The sequence below is a fragment of the Coloeus monedula genome, assembly GCF_965178545.1.
Source record: "Coloeus monedula genome assembly, chromosome: 21".
NCBI classification, from domain to species: domain Eukaryota; kingdom Metazoa; phylum Chordata; class Aves; order Passeriformes; family Corvidae; genus Coloeus; species Coloeus monedula.
Window position 1 is genome coordinate 1474739 of NC_138801.1, and position 16917 is coordinate 1491655.

Sequence of the window (16917 nt, forward strand, 5' to 3'; positions counted from 1 at the left end):
ATTGGCCATCAGCTTACACAGCTCATTATTGTACCTGAGCGAGCCGGGGGCTCGCAGGGCCGTGTCAGAGGTCAGGGAATCAAAGCCCTGCCGGTGGCAGCAGCCACCCTCAGGTCAGCCTTGCAGAGCTCCAGCGTGTGCAGCCTTCTCTCCATATTTACCCAGCATTATTTCCTTGGCATTGTTGCAGAGATGTAAGGTTTGGGGCCCACTGCGTTACAGACTGTTTCTCAACTCACTTTCAAACTCTTTGCTCCTTCTCTGATTCCTGATGTCTGCAGGCCTTTGTCTTTTTCAAAACCTGTGTTACACACCCCATGCCTGCACTTGCCAAGTCCTCTAACCTGGGCTGGTGGGTCACTTCGCTTCTGGAGAGGAAACCTGATGTCAAAGCAAACAAAAAGTGTTCTGCCAGACAGCCCTTGGTGTTGTACCCTCTCCTGGAGGCATATGCAGTACACACAGACTCCAAGATGAAATGCAAAGCTAACTGAGCTCTGAGTTCCATCTCTCCTTGTCACTTCCACCAGTAATTGTTCTGCTATGGATAATTCTGTGCAGTACATAAATGGAATTACTGTCTTCATTTAGGTTTACAATAAGCAGAATGCCCTGTTCCTGGGCTTCTGTTGAATTCATTTCTAAAACAGAAAATCTGAGCTATAGTTTTTCTCTCCACATGCACTTCCTGGTTTTTGCGTGTTATAAGTCAGACGTTTTACTGAATGTCCTGTTGGCACCACTGGTACTGGGAGGAGAGAGGGGTTGTGTACAAGCTCTGACGGATGAAGTGTTCTATTCTAACGATATTTTCTTTTCTGTACTTTGGTGTTTTTTTCCCCGAACATCCAAATCGTTAGTCAGCATTATCCTCTAGTGTCTCCTTTGTGCACCTTCCCCTCACTCTGGAGTGTTCCTGGCCATGCTATTCACCTTTTCCTACCACACAGGACATTGCTGAGAACGGGTGCTCGGCAGCGCCAGAGGAGCCCCTGCCGAGGACGGCACCGTCGCCACTGGTTGAGAAGAAGGACCCAAAATTAAGAGAGGACAGGAGACCAATCACAGTACATTTTGGTCAGGTAGGTCTTAGTGTAAAGTTTCTCTAAATCATGTGACTCAGCAAAAATAGTTCAGAAAGAAGTCATGATAACAAATATGCCAAACACTTCATTATTCATTATGAACTATGCTATTTTAGTTTTACTTCTGTTGTATCTGTTTAAAGGGGTTCCAAAACCTAATTTTTCTGGGGTTTACTGGTTCCTTTTGTTCATACGATGATTTTGGGGAAAACAAACCATAAGTGAATTGGGGGAGTAAAGCATAGTTATTGTAGCAACTGTATAAACTATTTTGTGGCTGTTTTAGCATGCAAGGTGCTACAGCCCTCAGGACTGAGGGTGTAGTATTTAAAAATCCCCTGTTATCTAGCCAGATCATTAGTGTCAATATGGAACATCTAACTATTAAAGCATTTGAACATTCTCTGAAAATTAAATGCGATGAACTAAGATGGAAAAATCAATTAATAGCTTGTTAGTGTACTCTGTATTCAGTATCGACAGCTGAGCTGTTCACATTAGTTACTCGTGTAATGTTTCTTCTGATATGTCTGCAAAACAGAGTTTGTGGGGAGGTTTGAAGAGCTAACTATTTAGAAAATGTTGTAGTTGCTGTGATTTTCATGGAAAAACAGCCAGTATTTATTATTAGTTTGCCCGTGTTCCCCTATTAAGTGTAGCCTGACTCAAAAAATAACATGATTTATATTCACAGTTCTCTTTTCTTTTGCTCTATCTATTCTTTACACTGTTCTGACCAGAAAAGAAGGAGGTAGTATCTCATTTCTTCTAAAGAAGCAAAGTGTAATTTTAAAGCAATTGTAAAACATTATAAAATGTGAAGCAAACCAGTTTCAGAGAAGTGTCTATGAATAGAAACCAGTTGGTGTGGCTGCACTGACTGTTCAGGTATTAGATGGGGCTACCCCAGGTCTGATCAGTGCTCAGAGCAGTGTTGTCTGCATCATTTTAGAATTAGATTTATTTCTTTCAGTACTTTTGCCACTGTGCTAAATGTAAGTTCTTGGAGACTTTTTAAAAATCATTCTCTTCCAATTAAGTATTTGCAGAGATTTATTTTTCCATTACTTTCTGTGCCAATACAGTCGAGAGGAATTTGGGCTACTGGAGGAATGCAGCCATCTAGCTCCAGCAGGGACATGTTACATTTCATTTGAAGCAGTCAGAAATCAGATAATATTACAATTTATTTTCAGTTTCTCCTTCAGATTTTTGTGAACGATGGATGGTTCAAACATTATGGTAGATTAATGAAATATATATTTGAGTGGTAAGTGCAAATTTAAATTCATGAGGTTTTTTAGTAGTCACTTTCAAATTTTTTAATGATCACTTTCTCTGTGTCGAAAGAAACACACATCAGCTTTCCTGACCCCTGGCTGTGGGGAGAGGCTCTCTGGCTAAATGCTTATTGCTGTCATCACATTACAAATGTTGGTTTCCAAAAACTGATCTGACTTAGCAGTTGTAGGGCTCTCTCGCTCACAGCCTTTGTCCTGGCACAGGTCTGCTTTTCCTGATAGCCCAATGCCAAAACAAAAATGGAATCATACTTTCATTTAAAAGGAAAAGATGTTCAGGTTTATGAAATATAGATTAAGGCTTTGGGGAGGAAAAAAGCAGCAACATTTACTGTATAAACGGGAGATGGCTTCTAACTCGTGATTAAAGGCAGAGATTTTAGTGTCACTTTTAACTCTGTCTAGAATACAGAAGGTGGGAACAATTAAAAAGGCACAAGAACTCTGAAATAAGGGCTGTTTGTGCATTCACAGCTCTTCTAAACTGAAGAGGATGAAAGAGGCTTTTTTCTCATTGTCAGGGGCTCTCTCGGAGTGCAGCATTGTGCGGCTGGCAGCGAGGTTTAAAATGCATGCGTGCGCTGGGGGTCAGGGCCCCGGCTCGGGGCGCGCGGCGATGCAGGGAGCCCGGCCGCGGCGCCGCAGCGAGCGCCACACAGCCGCCGCGCGGGCCTTTAATTGAGACGTGCTGTCAAAGTGACAAACACATTTGCATACAGTCTATTTATTTTCCTCGGAAAGGTCTGCAGTCTGCTGTTGGTTGAACATTCTTAATCAGCTCGCTGTAAGTGAGCCGGCAGCGAGCTGTCCTGTGCTGGGTGCTCCTCTTCATTACATGACAGATTAGCTAAAGGGGGATGGGCTAGCGAGCCAGCAGCAACCTTTAATTTTAACTCATTATCTCTCACCCTAGAGTGAGGGAGTTGCTAGCTTTTCCAAACACAGTTGTGTATCTGCAGTTGTTAGGCTACGAAAATATCAGTAAAATATCTTGAAATGCCTGTGAAAGCACAGCCCCTCAGCTGATGGTTCACCAAAATTTGGCAATAATTATCTGACCGGGGGGCGGGGGGGGGGGAGATTCTATATGACCTGGCTCGTCTTGGTGAGTGGTGATCGGGCATCATTGGAGAGCCTTGTTTATTATGGAATTGTTTTAATGATGCTTTCTGTGCATCATGAAGACATTGTGGAAAAGCTCTCCTGGATGGTGAAAAGGATTTTAGCCAGAGAGCCTGGGGCAATGCGGTGAAGATCTAAACAAAGTGCTCTTACTAAAGACACCACCGTGGGAGGGTGGGAGCACTGCTTTTCCTGGGTGGGACTTTGCATGCTTTTCCCAGGGTGTGCCTTTCTTACTGATTCGTGCCTCAGCCAAATACAGGAACTATCACCACAGACTCTGGGACAATGCAACTGCAGTCAACAAGTAGCAGGAGCGGTACAGGCGGCTCAGGGATGGCTCAGGGTTTAATTTTCAAGCCAAGGCCAAGATTCAAATGAGAGGTTTGTAGTACTGAGTAGTGCTCCGTGTTTGGGGGAAGAGTACAGAGAGAGTATCTCTTGTGATGCTGGGCTGATGGTTGGACTTGATGATCTGACCAGTCTTTTTCAACCTCAATGATTCTATAAATGTCCTATTGCTTGCTTTCTTCTGTTTTTTGTCTTAAAACCTGACCAAAATGTCCTTAAAGCATCAGAACACAGGCTGCATATTCAACTGCCAGAGCTGTCCTCAGGATCCTTCCCAGTGTGCCAGGCAGGGCAGGCACTGGGAGCCCTGTAAGCCCTGACCAAGGTAGAGTGGGACGCTGATGCAGGTGATTTGTCACTCGGGGGTTTGGGCCCTTGTTTCCATGCCTACACTTGTACTTTTTAGGTAGAACACACGTGTCTGTGTTGTCCTTGAGCTGTTTGGAGAATAAACACTACACAGTGTCATAGTGACTGTTTTGAACAGGTGCCTTGTCCAAGCAAGCAGCTGTTTGGGCTACTTTGGCAGGACCCACAGAGTTCATACAGGATTGGTACCTGTGCCCAGTCTTCCCACTAGTCTGGGACGGGTGGTGTGAGCACACAGGATGAGCCCAAGGGCTTCTAAATCAAACCTACACTTAGAAACGTTCTTCCTTAGGAGCTTCCCCACAGTCGTAGCACCACTGATTTAGTGCAATTAAACCAGCAAATGATAAGCTGCCAGAAACATCACTTGTTGGGAAAGGGAATCATTTCATTAGAAGCAAGTGATCCTGGCAGCTCTGTACAGCTCTCTAATTGTGTCTGTTATAATTAGAATGTCTTTTGTCAGCTTAGCTGGGTTTATGTTTTCTATGGCTTGTTTTTATTTACCAGCAAATAGGATATTTAATTCCATTTGTGTACCAAAAGGTGTACAGTTTAGGAAAATACAAAAGACTCTTCCACGTATATCTTTAGTAGAGAGATTCAATCATGTTTTACTCTTGATGCAAACTACAGAGAACCAGTGCTCTGGGGACTAACATAAACAGCTATGAAACAAATGGAAAATGCACTAATGTACTGAAGCAGCTTGTCTGACTGTGGAAAGGCTTCTCTGGGTTCTCTCCCCAGCTCATTCTGATTGCTGTTAAACTTTTGCAGGCCACAGCATGGAAATTGCCATCTTATTTGCTGTTCTGAGCCCTTTTGCTGTAAATGAACATGTTCATTTCTCCTATTCACAGTCTTCACTTGGACGCACAGAACAAACAACTCTGCTTTGTAGGGCAGTGCTCTTCTTCCAGGAGATTAAATGGCATTAAGAGGTCAGGGGAAGATGGGGAGAACACCAGCCAGCTACATTCCAGGAATGCAGAACTGGATCGCTGAGGCCAGAGGCAGCAGAGGAGGGATTATCTCCAGGGTAAAAGGGATGAAGTAGGGAAGGGAGGGAGGCTCCTTTGCCAGACCCTGTGACTCCCTTCACACCCAGGTGCATCGGAACAATAGCAGATTCCCCTGGATCACAGCAGGCATTGTGTAGCACTGAGGTAGAAACCAAAGGGGAAAGGGGAAAACAAGTTCATTTGCTAATATTCGTATAACCCGTATGCTCTGGTTGCAGAGCCAGCTCCTCCTCTGGCCACTCTGAGCTGCTCAGACAATAGTGGGACCTTCATTAAGAAAATGAGCCTCCTTTCCACTCTTCCCCACGGATGAGCAATGTGGGTTCCCATTTCCTTTCTGTGGACCCACATGGGATTTCCTCCCTTTCTTCATTTGATTCTTTATGGATTTAGCAAAAGTATAAGTTCTTTAAAATTATTTTGTCTTCAGAAAGTGTCTCTTCTACCCTCATTTATTCTCACTCCTTTCTTTGCCTGTTCCTTTCAGGAACAAATTCAATGTTGCTCAGTAAAAGTCACCCCACAAGACAGACAAATGTCTTGACCCAGAAGCACTTGTCCATCTAATGTCTGCTTGAGACCACTCAAATGTCCCATCAGGTTCTTAGGGGACAGTGTTTGTTGTCAGAGGAGTAAAACCAATGTCAATGGACAAGACAAGAAAGGACTGAAATTCTGCTTTGTGGTGTGCAGGATTAGCAGTGCTCACAATCCATGGGGTGGGTGTTAGGGAAAGCCTGCACTGGCCATGTGTGCCCATCAGGGACAAGTGTGAGCAGCACCTGCAGAGCGTGCCCTGGGTCTCTGCCCCTCCTGCACCTGCTCCCCAGGGCTTCCCAAGGAGCAGGCACAGCTGGGTTCTCTCCAGCCACTGCAGCAGTGGAGCCCCTGTGGGCCTGGTGCCATGCAAGAATTCATGCTTTGCAGTGAGATTGTGGCCCCAGTCTACATCCAGCAGATGTGTTCAGCCATGAAAAAGCACTTTGCAGACTATGGCTTTTAGTGTTTTCCAGCTGTCTCGGTATTTCAGGCACTCCTCACACAGGGATGTTAGGAATCACTGTCCTGCTCCGGATACATGGTGTCAGGTGCTGCAATGGCTGGATGTGTGAAGGGAATGCTGGCAGAGCCGACCTCCCAGGGCTCGTGACAAGCGACAGCAGCTGTAACGTGTCTGCAGAGTCTCCTTGTTAGTCCTGTTCTGCTGAGGAACCCATAAATATCTTGTAGAGAGGATCTTGGTCCATCACTGCTGGCATGTGGAAGGAGAGTTGTGCTTTATAAATAATACATACGTAGAAAATAAATACATCAGTACATGCAAGGCTACCCAAATCACCTAGATTGACAACCTGAGGAGAGCTCGCAGTGTCTTATGGATGACTTGCTTCTCTATCAATGTAGATCAGCATCCAGAAGCTTCTTATGTATTACTTATGAAGTTGATATGTACAGTTAGGCCAGAACTGTCTGAATTGACCTCTGGGCCACTGGATTAAACCAGGAGATTAAAGGGAAAGAGTATGTGAAACATATGATTCTTCTAAGTGCTGACCCCACTGTGACAGTTTGTTTGGCCAGGCATTTTTTGGATTTGCCCTTCAGAGCTGGGCTGATGAATACCAAATAAAACAGCTGGGAGTGCCAGACTGCAGACCGAGGGTCCATGTCCTTCTGTGGGTGTGTGGAGGAGAGTGTCCCCCCAATTATGCAGCCTGGCTTGGTGAATGATGAAGCTGAACGAAGCAGAGAGTCATTGCTGTTTACAGAACTCCTTAAATGAGAGACCATCTCTTTTTTCTTTTTCTTTTTCTTTTTTTTTCTGTGCAAGTATTCCACTTGCTAGAGAGGAATAGCTGTTAAGAGATAATAAGGGATCTGTCCATTTTCCAACATTTTGAATCATGTGCGTTACATGATCTCTTTGATTTGAATTCCAGCATCAGGACCACAGAAAGCTAACAAAAGCTAACAAAATGACCAGTTTAAAAAGAAAACACACACAAACCAGTGTGGCTTTTTTCTTCAAATTTAATATTGCATTGCTGGATTTTCTAGTATTTTAAATGAAAAATATATGTAGTTAGTTCCATGTTGACAATGTCCTTGAGGATTTGACAGTGAGATTTTCCAGCAGTTGCTCTTCGTTAGAATCCTGGTGGTGTTTAATAAGGCAGCCAAACTGCTGGCACCTCGGGCTCGTGTTTGTTCTCCGAGGGCTCGGGGCTGCTGCAGTAAGCACATCGACCAGGGCTGATCATTACAAGGGCGTACGCCACCATGAATAAAAATGTCACACATTCTCCCATCTCACAGCAGTACAAAATGTCAGTCCTGTCAAACAGACATTGCAGGTAGCACTGAGCAGTCAGTACAAATTGGGAAGCCGAATATTCCCCCAGCTTTCTGATATTCTTCATCTGAAGCAGAAGAAAAACAGTTGTTAACCTATTAGCTGTGATTTTAAACTCTGCTGAGGTAGAAGATGGATAGGCTTTAACACATGGGGATAAATACATTCCTGGGGTCTGGGATTTTTTGCATCATGTCTCTCCATCCGTGTATGTTGAGGAATAGAATGAAACAAACCACAGCAAAATGAACCTCATTTTGGTAGAAGTCCTCTGGAAAAATGATCATCTCAGTGAGATTCTCTTTCAACCCCTTCCCTGTTTTGCCTCTGTGAATAGTTGGACAAAGCCCTCCTTGCTGGTTTGCTGTAATCTGGAAAGGGCCTGCTTCAATGAGTTAAGGGAGTTTTCCTTCATGGTCCTGTCATTATGCAGCAACGTCACAGAGAGCTGGGGTTTTATTCTCCTTCTGGACAAATGAAGGTTGTGCTGCCTCGGGGTAAGGCCTATTGTGCAGTGCAGAGTCCATAGGGTATGTTCCTTCCTGGCTTAGTATAGCACCAGGAACATCCCTCTGTGCTCACTGAGTTACCCATCTAGGATTGAGGCATGGGTATTGTCAGTGCAGGATTCTGCTGTTACTGCAGGGTCCAGAAAAAAATCTGGTGCAAAAAGTTAACTGCAAAGTGGTGCCAAAATATCAAAGAAGTTACAAGAAATTGTACAAAGTCAGCAGTGGTTGCCTGAGGGGACAAGGAGAACAGGTAAAAAGGGCTGCAGGGTTCTGTGTCACAGTGAGTATCTCAAAGAAAGGGGCTCAAAGTCCATTCTTTGTGTAGAAATTTCTTTGGTTTTTCTGACACCTTCTCAGAACAGAAATCTGGTGTGTGTGTGTGTGTTTAGTGTAGTGAATCGTGACAAATGAATCCCTTGCCCAAATGGTGGTGAGTGCTGGAGTAAATTGCTAAGGAAGGCCCAGTGAGGAGCAGGGATGGCAAAGCTCTGCAGGACCAGAGCAGAGCAAGTGGAAAGGGGATCAGCAGAACCCTGGCCTGCTCCTGTCTTGTGTAGTTACTGTCTGCAGCATGATCCTTTCCTATCCAGGGCCTCACTACACGGGAACAAAATGGAATCAACACGTGTGAGGCTTCTTTGAACCAGAATGACTCTAAATTGAATTAAATGTTTTGTGTTCTGTAGGCACCTGTTTGTGCAGTGGCTTTCAGACTGTGGTACCTGGGCTCTGTGCCAGGTAAATAAGAGGCTGTTGACAGGCATCTCCTTTGGAAAATGTCAGGAGTTCTCAAACTGCAAAGTGTCAGATTGTATCAGTTTAATGGTTATGGGGTGGTTTACATTTTTTTAGAAGAACTGAGCGCACATATAGATGGGAGGAGGTCAGAGTTGATGTTCAGCTGCTTCAGCAGGCAGAAAGTGAGAGTGGACCACTAAGTGGTCACAGTCTCAGATTTTAGTGATACCACCTTCTGTGGGTTTTACTGTTGGTTTGCATAGGACAGGGACTTTCCTGTCGCTGGAGCTGGGAAGTGATCAGAAGTCTTGACAGGCCTTTAACCACAGATACCATCATATTCCTCCTATCTACATCACAGAACAACACATGCTGCTTTGGGCATGGCCTGTCTAAGGCTCCTGAACACACATAGAAAAATATATGCATGTCATTTTCAAAATTCTTCCCCTTTTTTCTGTAATTGCAGACAAAAAAAATAAAGTACCATTCAGTTCTACAGCCCAGGAGTTTATTGTTTAAGGCATGAGTTTTTAGAATAGCATCAGTTATCAACATTAATAATCCGCAGTGGTGTTCCCGTGGTTTTGGGATTTTGGCTTTAGGTGTTGCTGCATTTTTGTCAGACTTGTTCTACCTTCCCTATCTACAAATGTGGCTTGAAGAATGAGGCATCCCTTAAAACATGGAAATTATTTTTATCACAGGACCCAGCAGATTTCCGTTGAAGTATTTCAGAGTGTAAATTAAAAATATATGCTGTAAAGCATACACTGTTCCTGTCATCCCAGTTTGTGAGCTGTACATAAGGGAGCATGTAAAAAGCAGAGTGTGCTGTGCAGGGATCTGGATGGATAATAAAACAGCTGCCTCGTAGATTCCATCTGCTTTCTCTACTGAATCTTTTTAGGTACCAGACATTTTTCAGTGTTGTTATTTTCTCCCTTTTTTTTTTAATTGAGTGTTCAGTTGAGGTCCAGCGTGTTCTCCCAAAGTCAGCACTTCAGGTCTCTTGCAGCCTGGTGTGTGTGAGCCTGGCTTCATCCAGCACAAGGCATCTCTCTCCCATGGCTGATTGGCTTTAAAGTATTTTCAAACCAGTCCTCAAGTTCGGAAGGAAACAAGATACTCATGTAGAAAAGCTTTGCTTTGGAAATTATTGGAAACACCCTCACTGCTAACTGAGAAAGAGAAACACTTCTTTCTCCACATACTGACAAACCCGTTTTCATCTGGTTGTGTTTCCTTTGAGCATTTCCTTCTGGTTGCACTTGTTGTTACACATGAACTAGCACCTCTAATTTACTCACAAGGCTCTGTTTTGAATACCACCTTAAAAAAAATCTCAGAAGACATCCATAATTAGTTTGGGATAATATTCTGCCCACAGGCTGTTACCTTGCAGATGAAAAATTATCCTTTTGTAATGTATTCTCTAGTATAAAACCCTAAATAGCTGTATTGCGAAAGTTCCTTGGGTATATAATAGCTACTTTATGAGATGTGGGATCTATAATTTTTAAATAGTATTTTGATAGTGTAAAAGTGAATTAAAGATTTTTCTTGCTCCAGCATCTCATAGCTTAAAGTCACTTGTCTGATAATTAGTAAAGCAGTGCCAGATCCACAGTCATAAAATTGGCTTTCTGCAAATTTTCTGTCTTGTTGCTTCAGAAGTATTTAGAACAAGACAATTAAGCAAATATCCAGAGGAAAAAGGTATGCTAGTAAACAGCTATTGGTGAGAAAGTGCTAATTTAGGCATTTCTCCCTTTCACAGGAAAAGCTGTAGTACATACATTTAGGACCATACCTAGAATAGCAATTTAGCAGCTTTTAGCACTGCAGCCATGTGCTGGTTAGTGCCCATTCATCCCTACAGCCCAGGTAATTAAGTTGATATTCCAACACAGCTTCACCTGCTGACCTTTTAGAAACAATGTGTTTTGCTGCATTAACAAATTAACTTCAAATCAGTGGCTCTCCCAGTAAACACGGAGAGTTTGAACATGCTTGCTTATCCCCCTGTGGTGACGGACAGGAGCACCAACGCTGGCAGTGCAGCTCTGGTGAAGTCCCTGTTCCCTGCAGGTGCCTCCCCGCCGCCCTGGGCCTGCTCCTGCCTGTGTTCACAGCCCTGTGTTAAGCCAGGCCTGTCCCTGCTCAATGCAGAGAGCACTGCTGCCAGTGGGGAGTTCTGTCTTACCCTGCTCTGAGATGTGGGGCTCGGCAGTGCAGTGTGTGGTGCAGCACATACAAACCTCCCAGCAAACTCCATTGTTGGCAGCACTGGGTAACTGAAATTGGAATCTGAGTGTTGGATTTGCCTGTGTTGTTACAAGCACTGAGGTCACAGTTCTGGGAGTGAACATGATGCCTGGTTAGAAGTCCAAGAGACAAAAAAGGCTTCTACACCTTTAATCTTTTCCCAAAGCAGCATTTGTATGTCTTTATTGTGGAAACACGTAGAACTGTTTTTTGATCAGAGAGGATTTAGATGGGTGATATCTAAATCTCAGCTGGAAAAAATAATCTAGTGACAGGATAAGGAAATGAAAGAATTGGCTCCTGCAAAGGAGTAGTTTATTTAAATATAAATATATAGAGTATTTGTAGTATGTTCATTTTCACTTACACAGAACTAAAATGATACTTGCACAAGAGGTTTTGAGTTCTAGGCCATCATGATGCTTTAAGGTCTGGCTTGTAATTGTTGGTCACTTCGGAGTGAAATCCAGGACAGGATCTGAACATAAGCTCACCTTTAAGTGCTTGAAAAGTTTTTTTCCATGCTCTTAAATGTCTGGTTTGAGGCTTTCTGCATAAGGTTTCACTAGTACTAAAAATCACTTGAGATTTTAGTGAAAGTGTTCTTGAATATCCTGGTTTCCATTTGCGTAAATGTAGTCTAGAGCACTTAGACCTCAAGGTCCAAGATTCCACCTTGAACATCTTTGTTGTGTCAGTAAATTTTGACTGTCTGCTTGGAGTGCTGTCCCTGCTGCCTTTGGTGTGACAAGAGCTGAGTTCGGCCCAGGCAGACACGGTACCTGTGCTGCTGGGGCACGTCGTGGCTCATGAGGTTTGTCACTGGTTTGGTAAAACAAAATAAGAAAAATGGGATTTTGTGAGGTGAGTATGAAGGTAATCACGTGCTGTCACATGCTCATGCCACTTTTGCCAGGACATCAGCAGTGTTTCCATGCAGGTGACTTTAATTTAGTCTCCACTTTGCTGCAGCAGCACAGACTCCGCCCGCCGCGGCCGCCGCCCCCAAAGATCCAGCGGTCCTCCAGGCCCGTGAGTAGCTGGAGATTGTTTCGCTGCCACAGCTTAACACTGCCTGAGTTATGCTCTTCGTAGCACTACTAAACCCTGGTAGTTTGGATTGTCAAACTCTGCACAAAAGCCATGTGTGAATTATGCTCCTAAACTGCCTTCTCTCTGCTGCGGCACAGCCCTGGGACCCGCGGTTGTTCTGCTTTTCTCTGGCGAGCCCTGCAGCTCTCGGGCAGCTCTGCAGGTAACTGGGGCTGCTCTGGCCACGTCTGGTTTGACTTTTGCAGTGATTTCTTACACACAAAGCCCTGCTAGACCGGCTGGCAGAAGTTTTTAGCCAGTGAGCTTTTGAAGACTTGCACTGAACTCAAATCTGAAAGGAAGCAGAAGTCTGAAGAGAAAATATTTATTCTCTGCAAGTTACTCTTTAAATTAATTGGGATGCCTAATTCTTCTCCATGGGACAGATGTGTGAATAGACTTGAAGAAAACAAGGTTGATCTTTGGCAGTAGAACATTGGCACTGTGTTATGGGTGACACACACTGGGTAATTCCATGGTGTAAAACAAAGGGACGGCAGGTTGGCCAGAGGAAGGGACTCTTCCATGGAAGAACTGCACAGAAATTACTGACAGTGCAGTGCCTTTACTGTGTTAGGCAGGGATACCTTATCTCAGCAGTTTTCCCCCCAAAACACTCGCTGTAGGATAGTTTTTACCTATGGACTGTGCAGGATGGCATTAAAACTGGGCACCCTGCTGGGTCTGCAGCAGATTTTTATTTTCTTTAGAAGCACAGGCAAGGCGTATCAATTTAGGAGGGGTATTGGGTTTTCCTACAGCCGTGGAAGATACTTATGTGTATTCAGGACTTCAGCTTTATGAATATAATTCCCCCTAAATAATCTTCTTGCTTCCTTATCCATACACTTACATGCATAAGAAAGAGAGAGATGCAAGTTTTCAAATCTAATCTTGCTAAAACTTGTTAAAATGTGTTTTGGATGAGCAGGTAACTGGTTAACAAGTGCAACTGGGTGTGTGTTTTAACTTTTGGTCTCTGGTGCATGTTCCTGTGTGACATTTCAGTGGCATGTGTTTCTTCTCCTCCCTCTTTTTAACTCTGGGTGTTTAGCTTAACAGAGTCATTTTAATGGTTATATTTCCCTGAAGGCTTCTGTTTTCTGTGTTTAAAAAGCAGCATTGTCTATGATTATGTGTGTTCTCTTAAATGCAATGGGCATGGGAGACCCTTCCAGATGTGTTTCACTAGAGTCAGTCTTTCCATGTGTACTGTGGGGTTCCTGTAGTGCTTCCATGCACTCGTGTTCCACATTTGGCAGGTGTAAGGGGGCATGTTGTGATTCCTCTGTACCGAAGTTGCTGAACTGTATTGTTCAAAGGGAGTCATTTATTATGTGGAAGTCTTGTTAAGACTGTTTAATCTCCCAGCTGCAGTGTATTAATAGTCCTCACTGTAACATGGTTGGTTCAACTGTCTTTGCTCCCAATGTGATTGATAAAAGGTTGGAAATGTTATAATGAAAGCTCCTGTTGCATTCCTCTGGCTGTGTCAGTAAGTGGAACAGAAAGGCTTCATTCATCAAGGGGAAATTCAAGATAAATGTAAATTATTATAATCAATCCCAAAAATATGCTTGTACAAAATATACATAAATTTGTTGTTGTTCAGAACTGTTATTTGGCTTTTAGTAGTTGCAACACATTTCTGTATGTGTAAATAATACTTTGTGCAGGCTGCTTTTTCCCTCTCAGGCTTGGCAGCTCCTACAGAGGTGGGTATCAGCAAGTGATTTATCCTGGCCTTGTACACAAGCACTGAAGGAGGAGACCAGGCCACATAATACCAGAATTCCAGAGAAGTACTTTGTGCTGTAAGGAGAAATCCATGGGCACTAGCACTTGCAATATGAGTAATTGCTAATAATAAAGCCAAAAACACAGGCCAAAGAAAGGTTAAGGAAGCAGAACAGAGATGTTCTTTGCATTCTGCTGCTTTGGAAATGAGTGGTGGTGGTATTATGAAAGAGAGAGAGTTGTTGCTTCTAATTAATGGAGGTCTGTTTGGATTAATAGTGGCTGTTTGGAAACTTGATTCAATTAGAAAAAGTTAAAATGTAATAATTACGCATAAAGTTGATGGGGGCAGTAATAAGCACATTCAACCCTTCTGTCCTGGAAGTTTACCTTTTTTCTTTTGGCTGTGTGCTCACGTAATTGGATTTCTTTGATACTTTTGCATTTGATAAGCATTTAACCTTGCCTCTGTGGCTATGTGAGACTCAAAATCCAGCAAGGAATGGACTTGATACCTGGCTTTTCCCTGCAGTTCCCTGTGAACAATGCTCTAAATCCCGCTTAGCTTTGTCACCCCGCACTGGGCTGGGGGCCCCTGGAACCACCCCAAACTCTCATCTCTCTCCCTCCTCGGCAGCACACCCACCCGAAAGGTGAAAGTGTTCCCAGCATGCTGACAGGCCAGCTTTACACATCAGCTCCCAGCTCCCATTTAATTAAGCAGCTTGCTTTCTTCCTCTCTTTCCCTTTCTCCTTCGCGCTTTCCTCTCCCCCGTTCCTCCTGCCTGTCGCCCCCCTCTCCCGCACTCCTCTCTGCGGTCTCTCCCTGTTTTATCAGCCCTAATGAAGCAGTATTCTTCATCGATCCTGCTGATTGCCAGCCCATTCCTTTTGTTTGTTGGCACCGAGCCATTCTGCTGCGCTCTGACAGCTCAGCTCCTCTAATTAGCTCTGTTGTTCTTTTCCCCATGTTTCACCACGTTGCAAGTTCAGTTGAAGTTGCCACAAACTTAATCCTTCCATTCCTGCTATAAATTCACATTCTTAAGCTGTCTTTATTGTAGAGAGGAGCAGCCTTGTGTGGGGACTGATCTCCAAGACCTTAACATCTGACCTTTTCATAAGCCCTTTTTCCTAAGAAATAGTGGCAATACAGCTCTGGATTTCTTCATCATATCTGCTGTGCACCGTTTCCTTTGAAATGAAAATTCAGTGCAATAATGCTGCTGCTATTTTTTGCATACTGGCGTGTAGGGCAGAAGCACTACACACAATTTGGTGGCTTTCTCCTGGCAGGAAAATTTGAGGTTTATGTGCCTGGGAAGAACAATTTAAAAAACAAAACCAAAACAAACCTGGAAAGTCCCCCTCCCCCAACAAATAGTATTTTTTAAAACTTCCTTAGTCACCCCAGAGCACTCAGACTGTAGGCCATGAACAGCTCCTTTCTGTTGTGCCTCTTAAGGGAGCACAAGCTCTGGGAGGTCAGGAGCTGAGTTGTATTTCCAACTTTATTTGGGTGTTTGGGGATTTCTGTTGAGATTAGCATTGAGCTGAGCCAACAGAGCAAACTCTTATTTCAGGTAGAGTTGTACTTTCTTAGCAAAACACGTGGAACCGGTGTGTACAGTTTGTGTACAGTGCAGTATTTGATGCTGCAAATTCCCACATTTGACTCGCAGGGGTAATTTCAGCACAGGATTCCTCACCAGTGTAGGCTGGCACATACACAAACTTTGAGCACAAGTGCTTATTCCTTTCCTTAAATAAGGCTTATGCTTGTGAAATAAGGTTTTTGCTTGTGGAGATCCTGGTCAGAAATCAAGCTGAAGTTCCATACATTAGAAAGTGATGATGGATATGTATTTGAGATTGGTTTGGCAGCAACATCATCTTCCACAGAAAAGCTTTGGATTTTATTACAGACAACAAAAGATTAATGTAATACCAGGAGTGATAATGATGATATGGCTGGCGAGGGTTTGTGTTCAGCTGCTGGAGGAAAGCAAATTTTTAATGAAGAAGGAGCTGAGTTTTTAATGTTAAAACATTTATCCTAAGTACACATTTTGCAGCGCTCCCTTACACAGAAGTCCTCACCTGAGGAGTTGGGTTCCTAGGAGTAGGTGGCCAGAAGGGTCGTGGTGTCAGAGCTGAGCCCCACTGCCCAGTGCGATGTCCAGAGCACACGGACATCACCAACTTCACTCTCGCCACTGGCTGCACAGGGGGAAGCTCATGCTTAGGGAATTGTTTCTCCAAAATTCAGCCCATACCAAACAGGACATAGCAAATAGCACATAGTTAGTGACAAGGATATATGTTTCATTTGCAAGTCATGGGGCCATGTGGTTTATATTAATACTTTAGATTCATTGGTGTATCCACATTTATGTGTAACATCGTTGTGGCACAAAAGACAAAGCAACACCGAATGGAAGATCCCTGTAGGATACTGGTGGTTCTCCACATCTGTTATCTGGGTCTGCTGTTGGATCAGGGGAAGTGTTTGATGAGATGTCTCTGTGCATGCTGCAGGTTCGCCCCCCAAGACCTCATGTGGTTAAGAGGCCCAAGAGCAACATTGGTGTGGAGGGCCGGAGGACCTCAGTGCCCAGCCCAGAACAGTAAGTACTGTGCTGCTCTGCTTCTCTCTACTTGCATCAGCAAACAGCGTGTTCAGAACTGGGACTCACCAAAGGAGACATTAAAAAATACTGCAGATCAAAGTTAACTAAGTTTAACTAAGAAAAAAATTGATTTTTAAAAAAATGCTTTGGACCATTGTAGAGGAAGTGTGAAAAAGCAAGTAACTAAAGTTTGCTTGTGGGAAAATTCTGGTTTGCCAAGTTACACACACTCTGATCAGCCTCTTCAGTGAAAGTTTTCAGGTGCTGGAGGTTTGCTCATTTCTTTGTTGTTTTGTTTTACACTTTTCTTTCAAGGAAATTGTCAGTTCCAGCC

The 16917-nt window shown here is 43.7% G+C and overlaps 1 protein-coding gene across 4 annotated transcripts in view; it reads left to right on the forward strand.

The window, feature by feature from the left end:
- DENND1A (DENN domain containing 1A) overlaps positions 1–16917 on the forward strand; it is a 159974-nt gene that overhangs the window by 132221 nt on the left and 10836 nt on the right. For 2 of the 4 annotated variants that reach the window (XM_082295358.1, XM_082295360.1), the window contains exons 19-21: positions 951–1082; positions 12097–12156; positions 16492–16580. In XM_082295358.1, the coding sequence (XP_082151484.1) occupies positions 951–1082; positions 12097–12156; positions 16492–16580 (281 nt within the window). The remainder of the gene's footprint in view (positions 1–950; positions 1083–12096; positions 12157–16491; positions 16581–16917) is intronic. The other 2 variants (XM_082295359.1, XM_082295361.1) reach the window with 1 other exon arrangement.